Below are 19,897 nucleotides of genomic sequence, written 5' to 3' on the forward strand. Positions count from 1 at the left end.
TGACATTAGGGCGCCTTATAAACACAAAATGGTGTGTGAAAAAGCCAAATCCACACACATTAAACCATCAAGCTTATCTTATCGTTATAACTACTAGGCCTATATTAACGGAAAAATGGCAATAGGTCAAATTTAACCGCAATAGAAGGATGGCATGTGACAGTTTGTTCCCCTAAATTCAAAGCTAAATGAGAGGATTAAACAACAAACTGCTCATCCTTGATTGTTCACACAAAACCCTAAAATTCCTGCGGTATAGCAAACCACAAACTCCTTGAGAACAGAGAGAGAGAGAGAGACAGAGAGACAGAGACAGAGAGAGAGAGAGAGAGAGAAATTGGAGTCAGAACGGAGGCTAAAGGTTGAAGGCTGTTACCATCTGACGTGACTGATGGGTTGGGCCTGAAGGCCGGCTATGGATCCCGCTACTAAAGCCATGATTGACATTGAAAATTACACAGAGTGAGCTATTAGCAGATAGCAGGCCATATCATAATTCAATCCCTACACCGTCAAAGTGCACCAATATCATAATTCAATGCCAAGAACCATTAGCCTCCGGCACACCAATATCATAATTCAATCCGGAGGCCATCAGCCCTTGCCAATATCATAATTCAATACTCAGGCCATTAGGACACAGCAATGGGCCTATTAGAATTCAATACCTATGGTCAATGATCTAACGGGACACGGATACTGGAATCATAGGTTGGCGTGGGATGTGGTCTGCGCATCGGGCCTTATTTAGCCCAGGCTCCTTGATAACCAACACTAAAATTAGGGAGGGCATCTGGCTCACCGATAGCTTGGCCACAGACGCTGAAGGCCACAGTGTGTTCGCTACAGAAACACATTTCAGCCGGCGTATGCGGAGGGACACGTTTGAACAAAATGAAGCTCTGCATTAGCTTCAAACTCAGCCGAGCGCTCAGCCAAACCCGTCAAAAAGGCTGCGAACACTGGCTCCCAGTGTGTGACCGTCTGCAGTTGGTCTAAATTATCACATTGTGGTACCTTGTGGAAATGGGACTCCATTTCGTTTTCTGGTCCATTGCCTCTGTTTATGTTTCCATGTTAACATCTTGTTTAGCTCCCCCCAAAATACACTGCAAATCTCGTCCCAGGCTCGACTTGCTGGGTCATCAGAAATCTGCACCTTAACAACCAATCAAATGGGTTTTTTTTTTTTTTTAAAGCTCAGATTTCCTCGGCTGCTTGGAGTCGATTTTTCACCAGAGTTGACATTATTCTAAGTTATTCTCACCACACATTTCTTAGGTTTCCTCTCTTAACTCTAATCCTCATGTACTGCGTGTGAGAAAAGACTCTGGAGTTCGGAAAATACAGGAGAGAATGATGTATTACTGAAAAATTAAATAAATGACTCGAATGACAGAAGATTAATCAGCAACTATTTTTACAATTGATTGAGCTGTTTTTCTAGTAAAAACAAGTCATTGGGTTCCAACTGCTCAGTTGTGCATTTTATATCTTTTATAAACTGACTATCTTTTGGTTTTAGGAGACACTTAGTCAATTATCGAGAAGATAATTTGCAGATTAATCAATAATAAGTTGCAGCTCTAATAATGGATAGCTGCAGCCTAACTTTATTACACCGTGTGACCAATAAAGTGTAATTATTTGTAGATCACATACCTATGAAAACCAACACTTATTGACTATTTAATAAAAAGCTGGCATTTTTAAACTAGAGCACCTTGATGGAGGTGAGATAGCAGAAAACATGTGGCAGACGAGCAAAAAGATAAGAACAAAAGAGTGTTAGTGTGTGTTTTATTGCTCGTATGAGACTGGATCTAAGCCCACTTCCTCCTTTACCAACCAACTACAGACAACAACGGACATCTTTTCCCCCTGAGGAATAAAAGATGTGTGTTTACTGAAAATGGCAGGCTTAGTATTACAAGATGAACAATAGACTACACAAGATTAGATTGGCCTCTGAGACACGGTTTCAAGTGTACGCTCGAGTTTTAAATAAAGTGGGCATAATCCTCAAAACTTACAAGTGGAAACAGCCGTATGCTCCAACGTGAGCCTGAAGAGAAGTGTCCAGTCACTGAAGGCCGAGCTCTCTCTGCTGGAATACAGATCAGCAGAATAATGGATGCTTCTGTCACGAGATACGTTGAAACTCTATGATGCCGTAGGTGAGAGAGACTCCGAGTGGGTCTGTAAATAATGCCTGCCACTTGAAAATAGGTCTCTGGAAACGGCCCCTTGTGCTCTTGTTACTGGATGTTGGGGGAGGGGGGGTTTGTCTATGGATCTTTTTCTACAGAAACCAATAACCTGCTTATAGAAAACAGATAAAAAGAAGTTCACAATCTGTAGTTTATGCACACCTTGGGGTAAGAAAGAATAATATGTAGTGAGCAAAGAAAGAGGGTTGAATATTCCATAACTATTTCTTCCTATTGCCTTTTTATTTCTTTGTGTTGCCATTTGCAATCATGGTGTCTTCCTCTGAAACAGTGAAAAACATCCACACCCGCAACGACATGTTTGGCTCTCTAGTCAGCGTGCTGCGTTTCTTCTTCTTTGTGTTTATTGCCATACCGCTATACCTCCTGTATCGGCGTCTGCAGATGCTGCACTTGAATCATTAAAAAGCAATTTGGCTTTGTATCATCAGCCGATAATTTATCGGGTATAATTTCTTTATCGGAATAATACATTTCCCATTATTGGGCGATAATTTATCGTGCATCTCAAACTTGTATGGCTTCTTCATAGGGATTAACTTGTGTACTCAAACTGAAAAGTGTCTCAATATGTTTCAGACAAAGTTAAAAAGTTAAAAAAGTTAGGGCAGCTACAGGTATTTCACATCCGCTGCTGTAGGCCCTTCTTACGTATTGGCCTGTGAAGGAATACTGCAAATTAAATTTGCCTCGAAGTCTGTGGTGAGATGTGTTGTGACAATTGGTTTCATAGTGTAAGAACACATTAAAGTCAACGAACAATAACTCTACTGTCTGTAAGGTTAGTAACGCTTTTTCAGGCATATCTCAGTAAATAATATAAGTAGTTTCAATTTACGAATTAAAGAAACAAAACTGTTTTCTTGGGGTAAAAAAAAAGAAAGTATTACACCCTTAGTTATAAGGGGTTTCTACTCTGTACAAAGAGGGACGAAATGATTATTTATTTGCATTTCATATTAACATTCCGACCGTTGTAACTACAGGTGGTTCAAATGAACCGCAGCATGTTAAATGTTTCAGTGCTGCCGGATCTAAAATTACAAATTGTGGAAAGAAAAACACATTGATGTGATATTTTTATCCTGAGCAGAGACCTCCACACCTTCAGCTTTTATAAGGAAACGTGTCCTTTTTCACACACTTTCACCAAAAGCCTGCATTAAGAGCTGCTCACTCCATCTGTTTGGATAGCCCTATTTTTAGACTTCTGTTAAGTGCTTTTTATCTTTTCTCCAAACATCGGACGACATTGGTCAAAATATATTTTACAATGCAGGGAAAAAATGTTTTAATGAAATGTTCTGGTTAACTCAAGAGTTTTTACCTTTTTTTGTATTAAATGGGATAAACTGCGTGTAGTGTAGCCACTCCTAAAAGCAGAGAGAGGGCGAGGAAACTGAGCCCCGAGTGTGACGTACAATAAATCGCTGAGGAATTGGGGAGTAGGGGGCCTCCAGTGAGAATTAGCCACCGATAAGGTGGATGAAGAAAAGTTTCTTCAATTTTTTTTCTCCACATTCCTCTCAGTCGTATGGAAGCTCGTCGTCCATGAGGATACACTGGGACGTCTTAGAAAGTGGGATGACATAGCCCCGACCAAAGAAGACCGAGGGCAGACCAAAAGACCTGACATGCACTCGTCCCGTACTCTGACTCATGCTTAGTCGCTCACCACCCACCGACACACAGTGAAACCTCAGTCCCAATGCCAGGTTTTGTCACCGGGCAGAGAAGCGGTTGGCTACAGTAAAAGCATGACGTGATGCCCCTTTCCTCTGTGCTCCCCCCAGCCTGTGCAGCAACAGAGGGGTAAAAATATCCCACCAGTGAGTTCAGACAACCAGCTCATAAATTAACACTAAAACTCCTCCAGACAACAGCGGGCAAGTCGCTGAGAGATTTAAACCACTCAGGTTGCCACTGACCACAGCTCTGGGCTCAGCTTACCAAAAAAAAGAAAAAAAAAACTTTTTCCTAAATTTGCCCATTAAGGAGGTGGTGAAGAACGAGGTCTAGATGCGTTTTCACATAAGTCACTATTTAGCTGTATACTAACAGAGTGAACTATTTTTCAAAATGGCTCGAGGGTGCTTTGTTCCATTGAAATGTTACGAGGCGAGATGTAGGCTATTAGGATTGTGTACAGCAGAAAGGTCTGTTCTTAATTTCCAGAGCTTACACAGAAAAAATATAAACTATCGGCTAGGTTTAGGCTCAGCTATTCGCTCATATCTTTTAAAAGGCCGGCCTGTAATGAAGCGCAATCTCTCAAGTAGAAACACAATGTTCCAGCAAACTGCTTGACTGGGTCAAAAAAAAAAAAAAAAAAAAGGGAAAAAACAACGGGAGAGAAGAGTGATGATCCCCTCCAAAGAAACTCAACTCTGTAATGGACGGACAGGGATTACAGACGTTAAAACCTCCTCCATCTGTAATTCACTGTCACCCTGCCATCATCGCTTGAATCGCTGATCCATTTTGCAAGTGTGTGAGACCTTGCTAAAAGCATCACTGTTGCACCCATTTGTGTTTGTAGTGGTGTGTGTGTGTGTGTGTGTGTGTGTGTGTGTGTGTGTGTGTGTGTGTGTGTGTGTGTGTGTGTGTGTGTGTGTGTGTGTGTGTGTGTGTGTGTGTGTGTGTGTGTGTGTGTGTGGGGGGGGGGGGGGGGGGGGCAGAAAAGACAAGTTAACAGCTCGCTGTGCTGTTTCAAAGCATTCTCTGTCCTGTAACAACCACCTAGCTAGTTTCTCACACAGGGATTGGGACTCGCTGATCAAATAGGATTTTAATGAACATCAGCAGTCGGAGCCTGAGGAGTCGACGCTATGATGGCTCAAAGCTACAGACATCTAGGTTGGGTTGGATTTTCATCATCAAACGGAACAAAAAAAAAAGGGAAAACATTACTTTGCTGGTGCTTCGCCCCCGACTAAAAAAAAAAGAAAAAAAAAAAGACTGAATTCTACACTGTCCGTTGGATCACAAGGAGGAAGCAAAACGAGAAAGCAATTGGCTGACAAGGCCATGTGTGTAGATCATGATCATATCATACTAACCCGGCATTATCCTCAGAAAACAGATAAGAAAAACCAGTTCTTCTCTGAAGGCTTTCCTCTAGGAGCCTCTCAGTGGGAGGGAGAGTAAATAAGATGTCATCAATAATAGACAGTGAATGTTCTGAGCAGTTCTGCACACACACACACACACACACACACACACAAGCTCCGACTGATTCCTATCCTGCAGACAGGCCTGCCAACCGCCAGGCTTTTTGCACACGCTCAGATTCACTGTCCTGACTAATCGCTTGTGATAGGGGCCTTTGCCATAATTACCCAAGGCCTTATCACAAACTTATGCGATGCATTTTTCATGTCCTGGCTGCCGGCAGTGCCTTCACTGTCCGTGCTGGCAGTCAATCCACGAAAAAGGCCGATCTCAGACAAATTCTCACACACACACACACACACACACACGACAGTTCAGACGGGGCGAAATGGGTGAAAGCAGGGTGAAGGGCCAAAGAAGAGAGGGGGGGGGGGGATAAAAACAGGAGGGGAGGGGGTGAGGGAGAGGAAGATTGGGGGCTGGGGGTGTGAGATAGATTGTGAGCAAAGAAAAGAGAAAGCAGTCGCAATTTTTTCTTCTTTTTTTTTTTTTACATAATGCATGAACAAGGGGGCACGAGTAGGAGGACCAACCAGGATCAAATAAATAGGAGAAGTGAAGCCTTGATGATGTGGCATAAGTGCAACACAAAGCCCGCTGGGAAGACTTGTTCACTGTCCTTTTGTCTCCACAGTCATAGGGGCATCATGACCTAAATAAAAGTTTAAATCCCAAGCCTGTGCCATGTACAACATCATGTATGAACAATTGGGGCCAGCCTACATTAATGCAATCTTATGTTAATGACGACGTCGACTGGGCCACTAATATTCATAATTTGTGATTTGAAATTCAGCAATGCACGTTAAATGCCACGGGAGAAACACAACAGTGCCATTGTCTACATGTCTTGTGATAGGTCAAACACGCTCTAATATACACTGGTCATAGTCACACACACTGAATAGGCCCAAATATTCCCCTCATATCCTCCACTGTGCCGTGGATCTCCTCTCGTGCACGCCGAGATTAGTGGCGTGCGTGAGGCTGGGACATTTCTGGAGTTCATCATAATCAACAAGGTCACGCTCTTTCATATTTCTACTATCTTTTTATATTAATTGCATCGCGTCAACAACACACTGTCCCGTCCCGTCCACTTCCACAGACGTGGCAATGTCTGTGTAAAAAAAAAAGAAGAAAAAAAAGAAGCCTCACAGTGTATAATTGCAGTCAGGGGAAACCGAGAGAAAAACACGGCCGAGTTGATCTACATTGAACCATAATCGCGGACACGACTTCAACATAAACTGCTCCGAAACCGTTAGCCGATAAGGTTTCCAATGTTTCCATCCGCGTCCAACTAAACTTACTAATTTGAGAGAGAAAGGCAGAAAAACACACGCAAAGCGGCTCCGTGTGCGTGTGTCTGAGCTGCTCCACGGTCGGTGTCACCACAGCGCCACCGTATAATGAGTCGCACTTATTTTTTTTCCCCCAAATTATCCAACCTTCCAGCGGCTAAGCGTCGGGCTAACTACGGCTACTCGCTCCGGTAAAAGTTGAAGAACACGCAATAAAAGGTAGCCAACCGAGAGCTTCTCGCCAAAGCCCCGCCGTTTTGTTTTTATTTCGGCGCATCCCCGCGGCGTCGCCCCGGCTTTGCCCAGTTGCAGTGTCCGATCGATGTTGAATTGAACAAAGAGGATCAATTTCTGATCAGCGAGAGAGCCACTTTCATCAATGTGAGGAAGAGGTCTTGAATTCTCTTCCGAAACACCTACGAGCCGACCGCGGAAAAAAACACGAAACACAGCGGCCGAAGGGAGACGAGACAGCCGAAGAGAAGAGAGGAAAAGCGAGTTAAACGGGGCTTGAACTGACCTGTAGTTGTTGTAAGTCAAAGCGCTTCCAATATTGAAACATCGATCCTGCATTGGCCGCCATCTTGAGACATATTGAAACAGGAATGAGATGCTGATAGAGAGCGCGGGGGTTGGAGTTCAGTGGAGAGGACCGGGCGGCCGGAACACCCGGACCGGATCACTCCCACCGCTCCGCCGGGTAACTGCTGGTGTACGGAACGGAGTCGGCTCACAGGAGTGTTGCCTTAATAACGCCATTATAATTGCTTAAATAGCTTTTTATCAACATCCAGATATTACAGGTAAATAAGCGAATTGGCATTAAATTACTCTTCATGTTATTTACCTTGAAACACAGGAAATTGTGAGCGCCAGACGAGTCCACGTTGGATGTTGTAGTTTGTGTGATCTCTATGCTTTAAGGAGAGCAAAGATCATACAAAAATAATGCCAGGAGGCTACTTGGAAGCCATATCTAAAAAAGAAAAAGAACAATCCCACCAGGAGAGCATTCAGGAGCAATGTGTCCTCTGAGCTGTGTGGAGTTGTGCAAGGAGATAATGTAGACCGACATGTAATCATTGCTCCTCTAAAAGCTGCATGGCTGTCAGATTTAGAAATAAAAAGTCGATTGTTAGGATTTCTTTTCCCATGTTGGACATAGGCTCAAACTAACTGCTAATTTACAACAGTCAATTTTCTGTCACAGCTGCATTAATAATAATTTTTAAAAAACACAGCAAAACTTGAATTTAATTCATGAATACTACATCGTATTTGTTGAGTAATCCCAGTGAAAGGCTTTTTGTTTTGTTCCATTCAGGATGTGTGTGAAGGGCACTTGCAATAAAAAGATTTAAAAAAATAATATATAAATGTAAATCATTGATTACAACTGCTGGAAATATAATCTAATTTCTAAATTGTTCAAACAAAACATTCAACTCTAATCAATAACACAAATGAACCACAATAACTTAAGTTTCATGATAGGTGTGTATTCATGTTATTCCTCATTAACACGGTGCATCTAGTGCACACACTCAGCATATAGGACAAAGCAGGGCTGCTGAGAACCTGCTGAACTTGGCCATTTAAGAAGGAGTAAAAGATGGAGTGGACTTATTGCCAAGTTCATGCTCTTCTCAGTTCACAATAACATGAATATGAAAATAAGCCTGGTATACTCCTTAAAGGCATTCTTTAGCTACATATATATTAATCAGATTAGTTAATAAACTAAGATTGTTGTGTTGTTAATCCAGTCAAATCATTGCCACAGCAGGCTAGCCCAGTGGTTAGTGTCAGTACGCATACATCTCTGTTGTTGAAGTGACCTTGAGCAACACACACTGATCCCTGGCTGCTCCCGAGGCGTCACCGCTGCTGACCATGTCCTCTGACCCCCCCGAAGCTTGTGGATGTACAAAGAATTTCTAATTACACTGTATGTCTGTATGGAGTGCCCTAAATTCCTGCGTCAAACTGTGCCGTTTGAGCACCTTCAAACACACCACGCCTCAGCTGCAGCCTCCAGTTGCTCTGCAAACCGGAGTCGAGCTGCTCAAGTTTATCAGGGCAACACATCTGTTTTGTGCGTTGTTTTATTTATTTTTAGCATTTTGTGGGTTCTCAAATGTGACTCGTCGAGTGTGTTGTGGGGCCTTGGCTGTGTGGGGGGAAAAAATCAACGCCTGCATTCACGCTTTGGAGTTGTTGTTTTTTTTCTTTCTTTAATGCTCAAAGGGTACAGCCTTCTTAAATAAATATTTTATAGCGTTATTTTTTTCTCAACAATCATTTTCATTTCTTCAGTCATTGCACTTTAATTGCGTTCACTATAAATAACACAAGAATTTGCCATAGATAATCACGGCTCTTTCACTGCACAACGGTGGGCATTTTTGTGCTTTTGAATGAGCTCGACTTTCAGGTCATTACTTGATTTGATTTGAAGCTGTTTGTGTCTCCCTCCTTCAGCAGTATGAATGGTGCTCAGTGCTCAACTGACGTCTCACCTCAATGACTTTTGCCTTATTTCATACTTCATTTATGAACATGTTAAAACAAAATAAAGACACCCAGTCACATGCCTTTAATACAATGTACTGAATTGCTCTTAAATAACATAGCAGGAGCTGCTTTAAAGGAGTTACTATGATTTCTTCATCATGATTCTCTATAAAAAAAATAATATGAGCAACTGGTCTGCACTGTGAGATACATAATGAATACTTTTCAGACAAAATACTGTATATGAACCCATGAATCCTGTGTTAAATCCTCTCATTTTTTTCCCTTTCCGCCATGTTAATCAGTGTTTCCTTGGCCAGGCCAACATGACTTGTGATGCTACCTATCATTAAGCCAAACCAGAAATACAGGTCTGAGATAATCCCTACAGGCTTAGTAGCATTGCAGTGTGTCCATTATTTGTATAGACTTACCCTACTATCACACAAAGAAAACACACAACGAAAAGGAACAGCATCTACTTTTATGGGGCTGATATTACCTTGAAATGAAAAGTATTCAACACTATTTTATCATTGAATAAATGCATGGTCTTTGTGTTGAGATTCTTTTTATGTCTATTTAACAATGTTGACTTTTAACTTTATTCTTTGGATAGCACAATAATTAAATGTTTTAAATACTGTCAGGGGTTACTCTGTGTTATTTATCGTGTCATGCAAATACAAGTGCCCAGCCCACAAGACACCAAAAACACTGCTGCAGTGGTGAAACAAGAATATAACTTCCTCCATTAATATTAGACAGCAAACAAAGGAAACATATTCCCTTTTTAAAAACAGTTCACATTGTCCGTCCAAAATAAATCATCAGAAATTAAGAGACATTGCAGTCTGAAGTGCAGCCTTAAAATTCATCATACAATGAAACGTAAAACACATGAAGGACAAAACATTTTCTCTTCACTGACACCATTAAATATGTCTCTTTCTATAATGTGACCTGAGATCTTTGACTTTTAGGTTAATTCTGCTTCACATTCGACTACCAGTGACATCCGTATTATATTATATAAAATTATCTAAATACAGACTTCACTGTGAACATTACAAATCAGTTGATTTTGCTCTTCTCAAACTCTCCAAATTTCAGCACACAGTATCTCCATAAGGATTTGACAGAAGCTTCACTCGGCTCTGGATTACTTTGAAGCAGCAGGGGGTACACGGTGTTAGTCAGAACAAGTACGAGTCGGAGTTATCAATCCACCTACAAATTATCATGTTCCTGCTACAGACGCTCATGCACGTCTGGCATGAATGACTTAAGAGGGTTTTTTTCACTCGCTTGTCTTTTTATTACATTTTATGTTCAAATTAGAGAGCAGGGGGGGAATAAAACAGCCTAAATTGTTCTTGACAAGGACAGCGGCAGGAACATGTTGATGCCCACAGATTTAGCCTCTGAAAAGCCTCATCAGTTCATGTACGTTTGGTTAAAGTTTAAACACAGAGAAGTAAACACACATTCTTTGTGTCGGTGCCATTATACAACTTGATCCAATATTGTCGACAGCGCTACAGGGTAGAAAATAAAACAGTCATTCTGTCCTTTAGCTTTCCCACTTTTTCTCCGTTTGTGTCGCTTCTCCTCCTGCTCATTGACTCTGCCTGCAAGGTGCTTTTAGCGGGCCCTGTGTGGCCGGGTTAGAGATGGATGCGTGGCCCTTGGGAGCTGCAGGCAGAGAGCAACACTGATCATGTCAGACAGGCTGGGGAGGCTGCATAAGATCATCATCACCCAGCAGTGGAGTGAATCGCCGCGGTGGCACTTTCACACAACCTCTGACCTGTGGGGTAACCTCCGAGGTCATGATCACGGTCAAGGGTCAGCAAGGGCCTCTGTGATCAGGGAGCTCGCAGGCCCCTCCTTCTGCTTCCTCCTCTCTCTCTCTTTCCCTCTACTTCTATCTGTTTGTCTATCGCTCACGCTCCCCTTCTCCGGCCGGGACCAATTGAGACATCCCATCCCCTGGGAGAGCAGAGAGGAAAGCAAGAGAAAAATCAATAGGGAAGATGAGTGAAGACCTGGGGGTCCCATCAAAAACCTGAATGCTTCACTCTGAGCTGGTATGATTCACACCAACATACCAATACACAGTGGTAGCACCTCTGACAAAACAGGAAGGTAGCAGTAAACAAGGGCTTAGAGAATGTACAAAGCTAGAGAAAAAAGTGTAACGTTTTTTGTACCTATAATACCACTAAAAGGTGAAGTTTCATCCCCTATTTCTTTTAAGATGGCTGACACTGTTCATAAAGAATGACCCGCATTGAACCGAGAAAGACGAGATATTGATCACTCTGTGGAGACTCAAGGTATGCAAAAACAAATAAAGGAAAGTTATTTTCTAGAGAGATGCGAAAAAACTGGAGCACATAAATGCCAAGCTTTCTGCGTGATGCTGGCTGTACTTTGAGCGGAACAAAATGTCTCCATATCACCAATCAGTGCAACTTTAATTATAGCACATTTCCAGCAACATTCGCATGGTTTTGTGCTGACTAAAAAAAACGGATTTGAATAAACAAAACTGAAAGAAGACAAACAAAACCCATTCCCATGTGTCACTTCCCGACCTCAGCCACCTCTGCTATTTCTGTGGAAAGACATACATGTGTGTATAATGCTTGAGCCTCACCATGTCTCCATAACTTATGAGGTTGCTGCGTTTCTTCCCAACACAAGATAACCCCGGGCAGGACATTAAATGATTGGCTGAAAATAGAACTGTTCAGATGAAAGGGAGGATAAATAATGCAAGAAGAATACAAAACCTCTTATGGGGATAACTAGTCACACATATATGCACGCACACAAACACACAAAGAGATCTTTTTTTCTTGCTCCACGGTGAAGAAAAGTGAATGGATGTAACAGGAAGGAGGAGGACCCAGTGGAGACACACATGCTTCTTGCTTCATCTCCTCCCACTCCTCCTTGTCTGCCATTTTTTTCCCCCACTCACACTCAGACTTCATGACATGCTCTGTGTCTGTGGGGAGGAATAATGTTGTCCCAGCCACGCCGTGTTCTTCCTGCCCACCAGAGATCAGACACAACACACAGTGCAGGATTTCCAACCCCGCCGCCTCATCATTTTTTCATGAGTTTTGATCAGAATGCGCTCACACAACAACAACCTGGACAGTTGATCCCTTTTTCACAGAGATTAATGTGTCATTATCTGGAGACTTGTGTTTTGTTTTTTTATTATTCCTGTATTTGTTGTTAGATCAACAAATTAAAACTGTGAGTCATTTATTAAGTGTTCTGGTGTTGCAATGCTGGGTCATATCTAATAAATAAAACATTCAAGACAAACCTTTTCAGAGCCTCGCTGCTGCCTGCCTAATTTCCAGCTGAAATGTTTATTCATTGGTTAAATTAAACATCCCAAATCCCAATGTCAGTACAGGACACATGCTGCTCAAGGTGGCCTTGTGCTTGTGTAGGGAGACACCTAGTGGTGGAGGACACGTGTAACACGTTTATATGGGGACAAATGGATGGTTGAGGGGCCTCTTACATGCTTTATTAACTTGACAAAGTACAAAGTGATGAGTCATTAGTCAATGAGATATGAGGGATTATTCACTAATTAATTGAATATCACTATCCCTCTAAAATTAGGCTCCAGTGTTGAATATTCTACAAAACCCTATATCTCTACCTTAAAATAAAGTCTATGCTTTAGAGTGATTTACAAGCTAAATGAAAAATATGCGTTGTGCTAGTGCTGGGCGGTATAACCAAAAATATGTACCATGGCATTTTTTTTGATTTTGGCAGTTTCACGGTATATTTTCCCCCCTTGACTGTGTTTTTCTATAGGTTTATAGTGGCTTACTCAACTGTCAGGAGTACATGGAATATAAAAACATTTAAAGAGAGTTAGTTGTGGGTTATTAATTGTTGTTATAAAGTTATAACCATGACTAGGGTTCCCTCTCAATACAGATAAGACAACTAGCTCCGACCGCAATGCCCGCCGCGGCCCTTGAAGAATGACAGCAGTTGTTTCGGCTATGCACCGGTATGACGGTGTGTGAAAAATTAATATCATACGTGAAATTAAAACCGGTATAACGCCCAGCACTACATCGAGCTTAACAAAATCACCTCTGCTCACTTCATCAGCAGGACACCGCGCCCTGCTGTTTACCCAGGGAGGCAGACCGGCCGTCATCAGGCCGCACAAAAGCCCCATTCACCGGTAACAAGAACCCTGACCAACGCTGCCACGTCAAAATGCTTGAGAGCAAACGGCACGAGTGCAAATGTTTTCTTTTACTCTGTTGAGGAGAGCAGGTAGGACAACAATGTGACGGAGAAACTTGTGGCGTAGCTACTAGTGGCGCTATTGTGAGACTATCTGACCTAATGTCAGAGCACTCCTTATTTCACCTGGCACAATGACGTGGAAAGCAGGACCGTCCAACTACAGGACCCTAAGGTGTGTCCGCAGGCTGCAAGGGTTTATGTCCTTTAGCTACATTTCCTGAGAAAGTTTGAAGTAGTTAGGCCGAGTCTGCTGGCCTCCGTTCTGGACAAAGACACGTATTCTGTAGAGGCTTCTGGACTTAGGGGGGGAGCTGCAGAGTGAAGGGCGTCGATGGGAGCAGCGGGCCGCTACACGACCACAGCTCAGCGGGCAGACAGGCAGCAGAAAGGTGGCGTGGGCCTGCTTGTTCTCAGAAGGACCTGGTCCTACGTGTGCGTGGCCGCCGTCGGTTTCCTGCTCCTCGTGGGAGTCTGCCTGCACTACTTACCGGACCCGCTCGCACGTGAACCGTCTTTCGCCGAGGACAACAGCGAGGTGACGCTCCTGATATGGGCGCATCCGTTCGGTCGGTACCGCAAACTTCCGGACTGCTTTGAGCTCTTTCAGATTGGCGGGTGCACGCTCACCGACGAAGGGAGCGCGTACCCGCGGGCTGACGCTGTGATTATTCACCACCGCGACGTTGCCACCGGCGCCGCTGACCTGCCACCGGAACCGCGGCCACGCGCACAAAAGTGGATATGGATGAACTACGAGTCCCCCACGCACACACGCAGACTGTGGCTATTTGAGGACTATTTCAACCTCACGATGACCTACCGAACGGACTCAGATATTTTCCTGCCGTACGGATATCTAGTCCCCCGTGAACGCGGAACCAAGGGTCTCCAGAACCGCTTTGCGCAACCGCTCCGCGCACCCTCGCGCTCACACCTCCTCCGGCCCCGCCTCCTGGCCTGGGTCATCAGCAACTGGTCGGAGTCCCATGCGCGCGTGTCCCTCTACAACCAGCTCCGGCGGTACCTACAGGTGGATGTGTTCGGGCGCTCGGGCCGGCCGGTACCGGAGGACAGCGGCGGCGGCAGCGTGGTGCGGCTGGTGGGACGGTACCAGTTCTACCTGGCGCTGGAGAACTCCCAGCACACCGACTACATCACGGAGAAGCTGTGGAACGCGGTGCAGGCCGGTGCTGTCCCGGTGGTCCTGGGTCCATCCAGGAAGAACTATGAGCGCTTCCTGCCCCCTGAGGCCTTCATCCACGTGGACGACTTCTCCACAGTGCGAGGGCTGGCCCGGTACCTGCTGATGCTGAGGCACAACCCGGCCCTGCTGAGGCGGCACCTGGACTGGAGGGGGAGTTACAGCGTGTACCAGCCCAGCTTCTGGGCTCACCACTACTGTACGGCCTGCAGGGCGGTGAGGAGGACCAGAGGCCGGACCGATGTGGTCCAAGACTTGACACAATGGTTTCACTCATGAAAATCATCTCAGATATTACCTGAACTAAGAGAACTGCTCACCTGACCACCGGCAGACAAACGTTTATAACAGACATTCAATTATCAGCAACCATTGTTGTTTGTTGATTTAATTTATATGACTTTAATTTATGTGGCCATTGAGAATTACACAATTTCGACTGATTTTGATTGTTTTGTATTACTTTCTATCAGAGTCAAATTATTTTTATTAAAAGTTTAAAGTGGACTCTCATCTCATCTGCAGCTGCTTGTGAACTTTGCATTCACTGTGCACTCAAGTTAACTTTCACATTGTTTTTCATGGTCTCCACTGATTGCATTACAGTAACAAAATGAGCTTGCGAAGACAAGACGTCAGATGATTCATCACAGTAAACATAGTTTCTCTTGGTCAATTAATAATCCCACAGTCCTCACTTTCAGCTTTAGTATCATGCTGACAAGTTGATTGTTAACTGTGATACATTATCTATCTCATGCAAGTTTTACCTCTTTACCTTTTTACAAGGAAGTGAAATGGAAACCAGGCCTTGAAAGGTAGAATGAAACACATTGTTTTGAAAAGAGGACGTCAGTGATATCAAGACATTATGATTTGGATAGATGATTAAAACACAAAAGGGCAGGTATGGTAAATTGATTGAGGTTTGAGGTGTGTAAACATGTAACTTGTGTGTGTGTGTTTGATTCAGGGAAGCAAAAACATCTCCAGACATGAATAGTTATTTAGAGTTATCTCAATATCTCAGAGGGTTACAAATACCTTCCTGTTGATCGCTCTGAGGGGTTCGCACTAAATCATGTTAATCACCCTGGATCTGATCTGCTATCAGCTGTTAACATTGTTGATGCTTGCGTTGTAGCAGCGACGCAACACCAAAATAGCACCCCGAGCAATGCTTTGTGTCTGCACATTATTGAACGTTTGATTGCAACACTAACGACTTTTTACGGGTTGTTAGACCTCAAACCTCGTCTTTTCAGTGCTGTTCGTACTTCTAGCACGTCTTGTTAGAGAGCAAGACATTTGTACTAACACACACACATCCTCTACTGTTTCATCGAACGTTGCTATTTACACTGCCATGCTCATTTTATGGATGTTTTTGCTATCTCTCATATATTGTCATAGCTATAGGCTACAGCAATAGGGGAGAGGACCCTTGAGAGGGAAAGAGGAGGAGCACATGTGCGCTTCAGGAGTCACTTGATAAGAATCAGAAGCTGTGATGTGGATCATATACATTTACACCTCTGAGTTAGTGCCCTGACACAGAATTAACACTTTACACTGTCAAATGAGACATTTCCTGCAGGCACAAGGGCAGTGAATGCTGTGGCTCCCCATAATGAGCTGATGCCTCAGCAGCTGTTGAAGCCACTGACGTCTATCAGCAATAATGCTTTCAGACGGGCAGAACAGCCAGACCCCTCATCCCTGTCATAATCCCATTCATGGACACGAGGGAGTTATAAGCATATCGAGTTACTGCGAGTGAAATCACTCTTTATACTCTCAAATATAGATCCGCTACATGACCTGGAGCTTGTTCGACATGTCCTCATTCTAAGTAAATTACCTTTCTGCCGTGGGAAGCACATACAGCACGGCCTCTATTGTCTGGACGGAACAGGTGCTGGACAGTTGACTTAGTAGTAAATAAAGGAGGGGAACTCCTCTTATTGTTTCTTAAGAGCTCATCTGATCACAAAGAAGATTCACATGATAGTAAGAGGCGGATCTCTAGCTATGTTTATTGCACTCATTGACGCGCTATTACTACCTATTGCTTGCCATTTTAACGACATCTCTGGTTAGTTATACAGACCAATTGATAGTAAATATCGTGCAGTCAATCATCGATTTATATATTTGGAATTTTATCCATTTGCTTCTTTATCTATTATCAGTTTTGTGTTTAGATTTTTCATGCACATGCTGAACATGTAGTTACAAGAAGGTTAATGAAATAGATTAATTGTATAATGTTAGTAGATGGGTTTTACTATATTATTTATTGTATACTACACGACAACTGTAACTTGGCATTGACGGGGAATCTAAATTAATATTGAAATATTAGTTTGGTTTGTGTTATTGTTTAAAGTGAAATTAATTTGGTTCAGTCAAGCTTAAAGTTCAGCGTTGCTTTTATTGTCTCCCAAAGGAAAAACTTTTCTTGGATTGAAGAAATTGGTGCATAAAAACAGACATTTCACACAAGAAAACAGTAAACTATAATCATGGTGTGTGCAACATACTCTCCATTTTCTGTATTAAATTTGAGCATTCACCAAAAAAATACAGAGAAAAGCCAGTTATGACACACAAAGTGTCATGTGAAACTGAGTCAGTGCGGTGTACATCATCTCTGTACAGTTTTTACTCTCAGCTTTACCTGCGTTTTTCTGTCTTTTGTCTGGAGCTGACCCAGAGGAAACACACTCAAGGTCTTTGACCTGGAAGCAACAGGAGTCCTTGGGGGGGGAGGATTGAGTGTGTGAATCTCTTCACAGTCTGCACAGACACCACAGAAATGACTCTGTGGCTTGTGATGCCTCTCACAGGACTTTATCAATCAGATAAATGAATTACTTCATGCACAGTATAGGCCTATGAAAACGTAAATCACTACCAAAGTTCCAGGATGCAGATAACGCTTATCTTGGTCAGTGAAGTAAAGATCACAGTTAATTCAAAGTCAAAGAGATGGGACCGGTAATTCTTCTTCTCTTGTTGCTCTCATGCAGGATGAAATATCACCTCATGTCACGGGCTGACAAGTTTACAGGGGATGAGGTGAGTTGTTGCTTGGCAACAAGGTGAAATATTGGATGTATCAATATGAGATAGTGATTCAAAGGTACCGGTGGTGGCGAAGCCGTCGAACAAGTTGAAGGTGAGCGCTGATGAATACCCAGAATCTGAGGCCATTTAATTTGATTTAAACCCTTTAACTACCAGCTACAGCTTATTACAAAGATCCTTCTCAGCTCTCTTCCAGACCCCCTCTGTAGTAACAGTGCCATTCATAACCTACATGGCCCCTGGCGAGAGACACACTAATCTCATTTATACAGCAACAGATGTTTCTCTTAAAAACATCCGTTGACTGGGGAAAGAGAAGTCTGCCTCTCATTCTCTCAAGGGATCAAAGAGACCAGTCTAATCACTATGAAATCTGTCACATTTATACTGGTTTGAAGAGACATATTGACTTACAGTAGGCTTACTATGTTGTGAAACGTAAACGCTCTCCCTCTCTGTCCCTACACATATTTTATAATGAAACTTCCAGGCTCTGTACATCAAAAAGGCCCGCACAGAGGGGGGAGGAGAGAGAGGAAAATGCATATGAAACAACAAAACCCCCAGACAAATAAACAGCGCAGTGTTCCCATGGCAGCGCGGTGCAGTAATCTGACGGCTGGTTTCCCATGGCTGTGTCTCACTGCCCCATAGACCTCCACTCTGTCTCACTGATGGCTCCTGTGATTGCAATCATCCATCTTACTGTCAAAGGCAAAAAAAAAGAGGGCAAGAAAGGGGAAATCACACACACACCATCTCTCTCGCTCTCGCTCCCTTGTGTCCGGCAAACAAGCCACCCCACTGTGAGCAGAGCCAACACATGTGCCGCGTGTGTGTTTGTATGTATGTTATGTATGTATGCGTGTGTGTGTGTGTGTGTGTGCTCATGCTTGTGTGTTCTGCAGAGAGAACATGTGTGGGTGTGCATCTTTAGTTTGTCTGTGCCTGCCCATTATGCTGCATGATCAGTCACTGGAGTGTACGCGGGGGAGCCGTGGACATGTCTGATCTTGCAGCTGATCAAAAGCACCAGAGACTTGTTCCCTTGTGGCCGTGCAAGCGGGCCTCATATCAACATGTCTCTGTTCAGTAGACAGGAAAAACAAGAGGGGAGAGAAAGAGGAGGAGGAGGAGGGGGGGGGGGGGGGGGGGGGTACATCAGGAGTAAGACAGAAACAGGCAGGCAAAGCACAGATGAAAGGGTGCGTAAAGAGGCCAGAGTGGAATATATGACAATGATACATAACCGCACTTATCTCCCTGTTCTGATGAGCTAATTGAAATGGCAAAAGCCAGCTCTGTATTTGTCTGTAGATGTAATCGCATGTGTGATCTCTCTCTCTCTGCAAACCTGACAGCTCTCATCATCACGAGATAGAAAAAAGGAAAGTAAAAAGTGCTAGAAACCCTTTACCTGTTTGCTTGCAGGTAAATCAGATGTTTACAAACTACCCTCTGGATGTCACTGACAACCTTGGCGACGAGAATTTTGTGTTGTGTTATCAACCCCGGAGAGGACAAAGAGCAGGAGTGAAAGGAGGAGAAGAGCCAGAAGGATGAAAAGAAGAGGAAGAGGAGGAGGAGCAGCAGCGAAGCTTCTGCCTGTAAATAGTCTCCCCACGCTGTGAGGTACAGTGTAAACTTAATTATGTGCAGCAAGGAGGTGACTCTACCAAATGAATCCCTTTGTTGTCGTGACTTTAATCTTACTTCAATAATGATCACAGATAAATATCTGCTGAGCACGGTGTCTCGCAAATGAAACAACAAAGCACACCTGAACATTGTTTAGTATAAAAGATAATGGAATATGCACAAGACACAACAAAACAGTATTTTAAAAGGTAGACTCTATAACATGTGATAATCGGTTTAGAAACAACAGATACAGACGGATCCTTCTGTTTTAATGATGGTTAAGGGAAAAGTTTGACATATTGGTTTGCTTTCTCGCTTGGATTGAGAATCAATACCACTCTCGTGTCTGTTTGGTATAAGTAGCAGCTGGTTTGCTTAACGCAGCACACAGACTGGAAACAGGAGGAAACAGCTGAGGGAGAAAAAAGAAAATTGCTTTG

At 43.4% G+C, this 19,897-nt stretch overlaps 2 protein-coding genes across 4 annotated transcripts in view; one reads left to right on the plus strand and one right to left on the minus strand.

Moving 5' to 3' along the window:
- The window catches only part of cux1b (cut-like homeobox 1b), a 55,000-nt gene extending 47,680 nt beyond the window's left edge, over positions 1-7,320 (minus strand). For 2 of the 3 annotated variants that reach the window (XM_079166279.1, XM_079166278.1), the window contains exon 1: positions 7,227-7,296. In XM_079166279.1, coding sequence (XP_079022405.1) covers positions 7,227-7,289 — 63 coding nt within the window. In that variant the 5' untranslated portion in view covers positions 7,290-7,296. Of the gene's footprint in view, positions 1-7,226 lie in introns of all 3 variants that reach the window. The other variant, XM_079166280.1, reaches the window with a different exon arrangement.
- Positions 7,321-13,856: 6,536 nt separating this feature from the next.
- LOC306701205 (alpha-(1,3)-fucosyltransferase 4-like) lies at positions 13,857-15,233 on the plus strand (the record flags this gene model as incomplete). The annotated part of the gene is made up of 1 exon (XM_079166461.1): positions 13,857-15,233. One exon carries the CDS (start codon positions 13,857-13,859, stop codon positions 15,003-15,005), a length of 1,149 nt encoding a protein of 382 aa, XP_079022587.1. The 3' UTR covers positions 15,006-15,233.
- Positions 15,234-19,897: the final 4,664 nt, after the last annotated feature.

This window comes from Pholis gunnellus (assembly GCF_910591455.1).
Source record: "Pholis gunnellus genome assembly, chromosome: 9".
Lineage (NCBI taxonomy): Eukaryota > Metazoa > Chordata > Actinopteri > Perciformes > Pholidae > Pholis > Pholis gunnellus.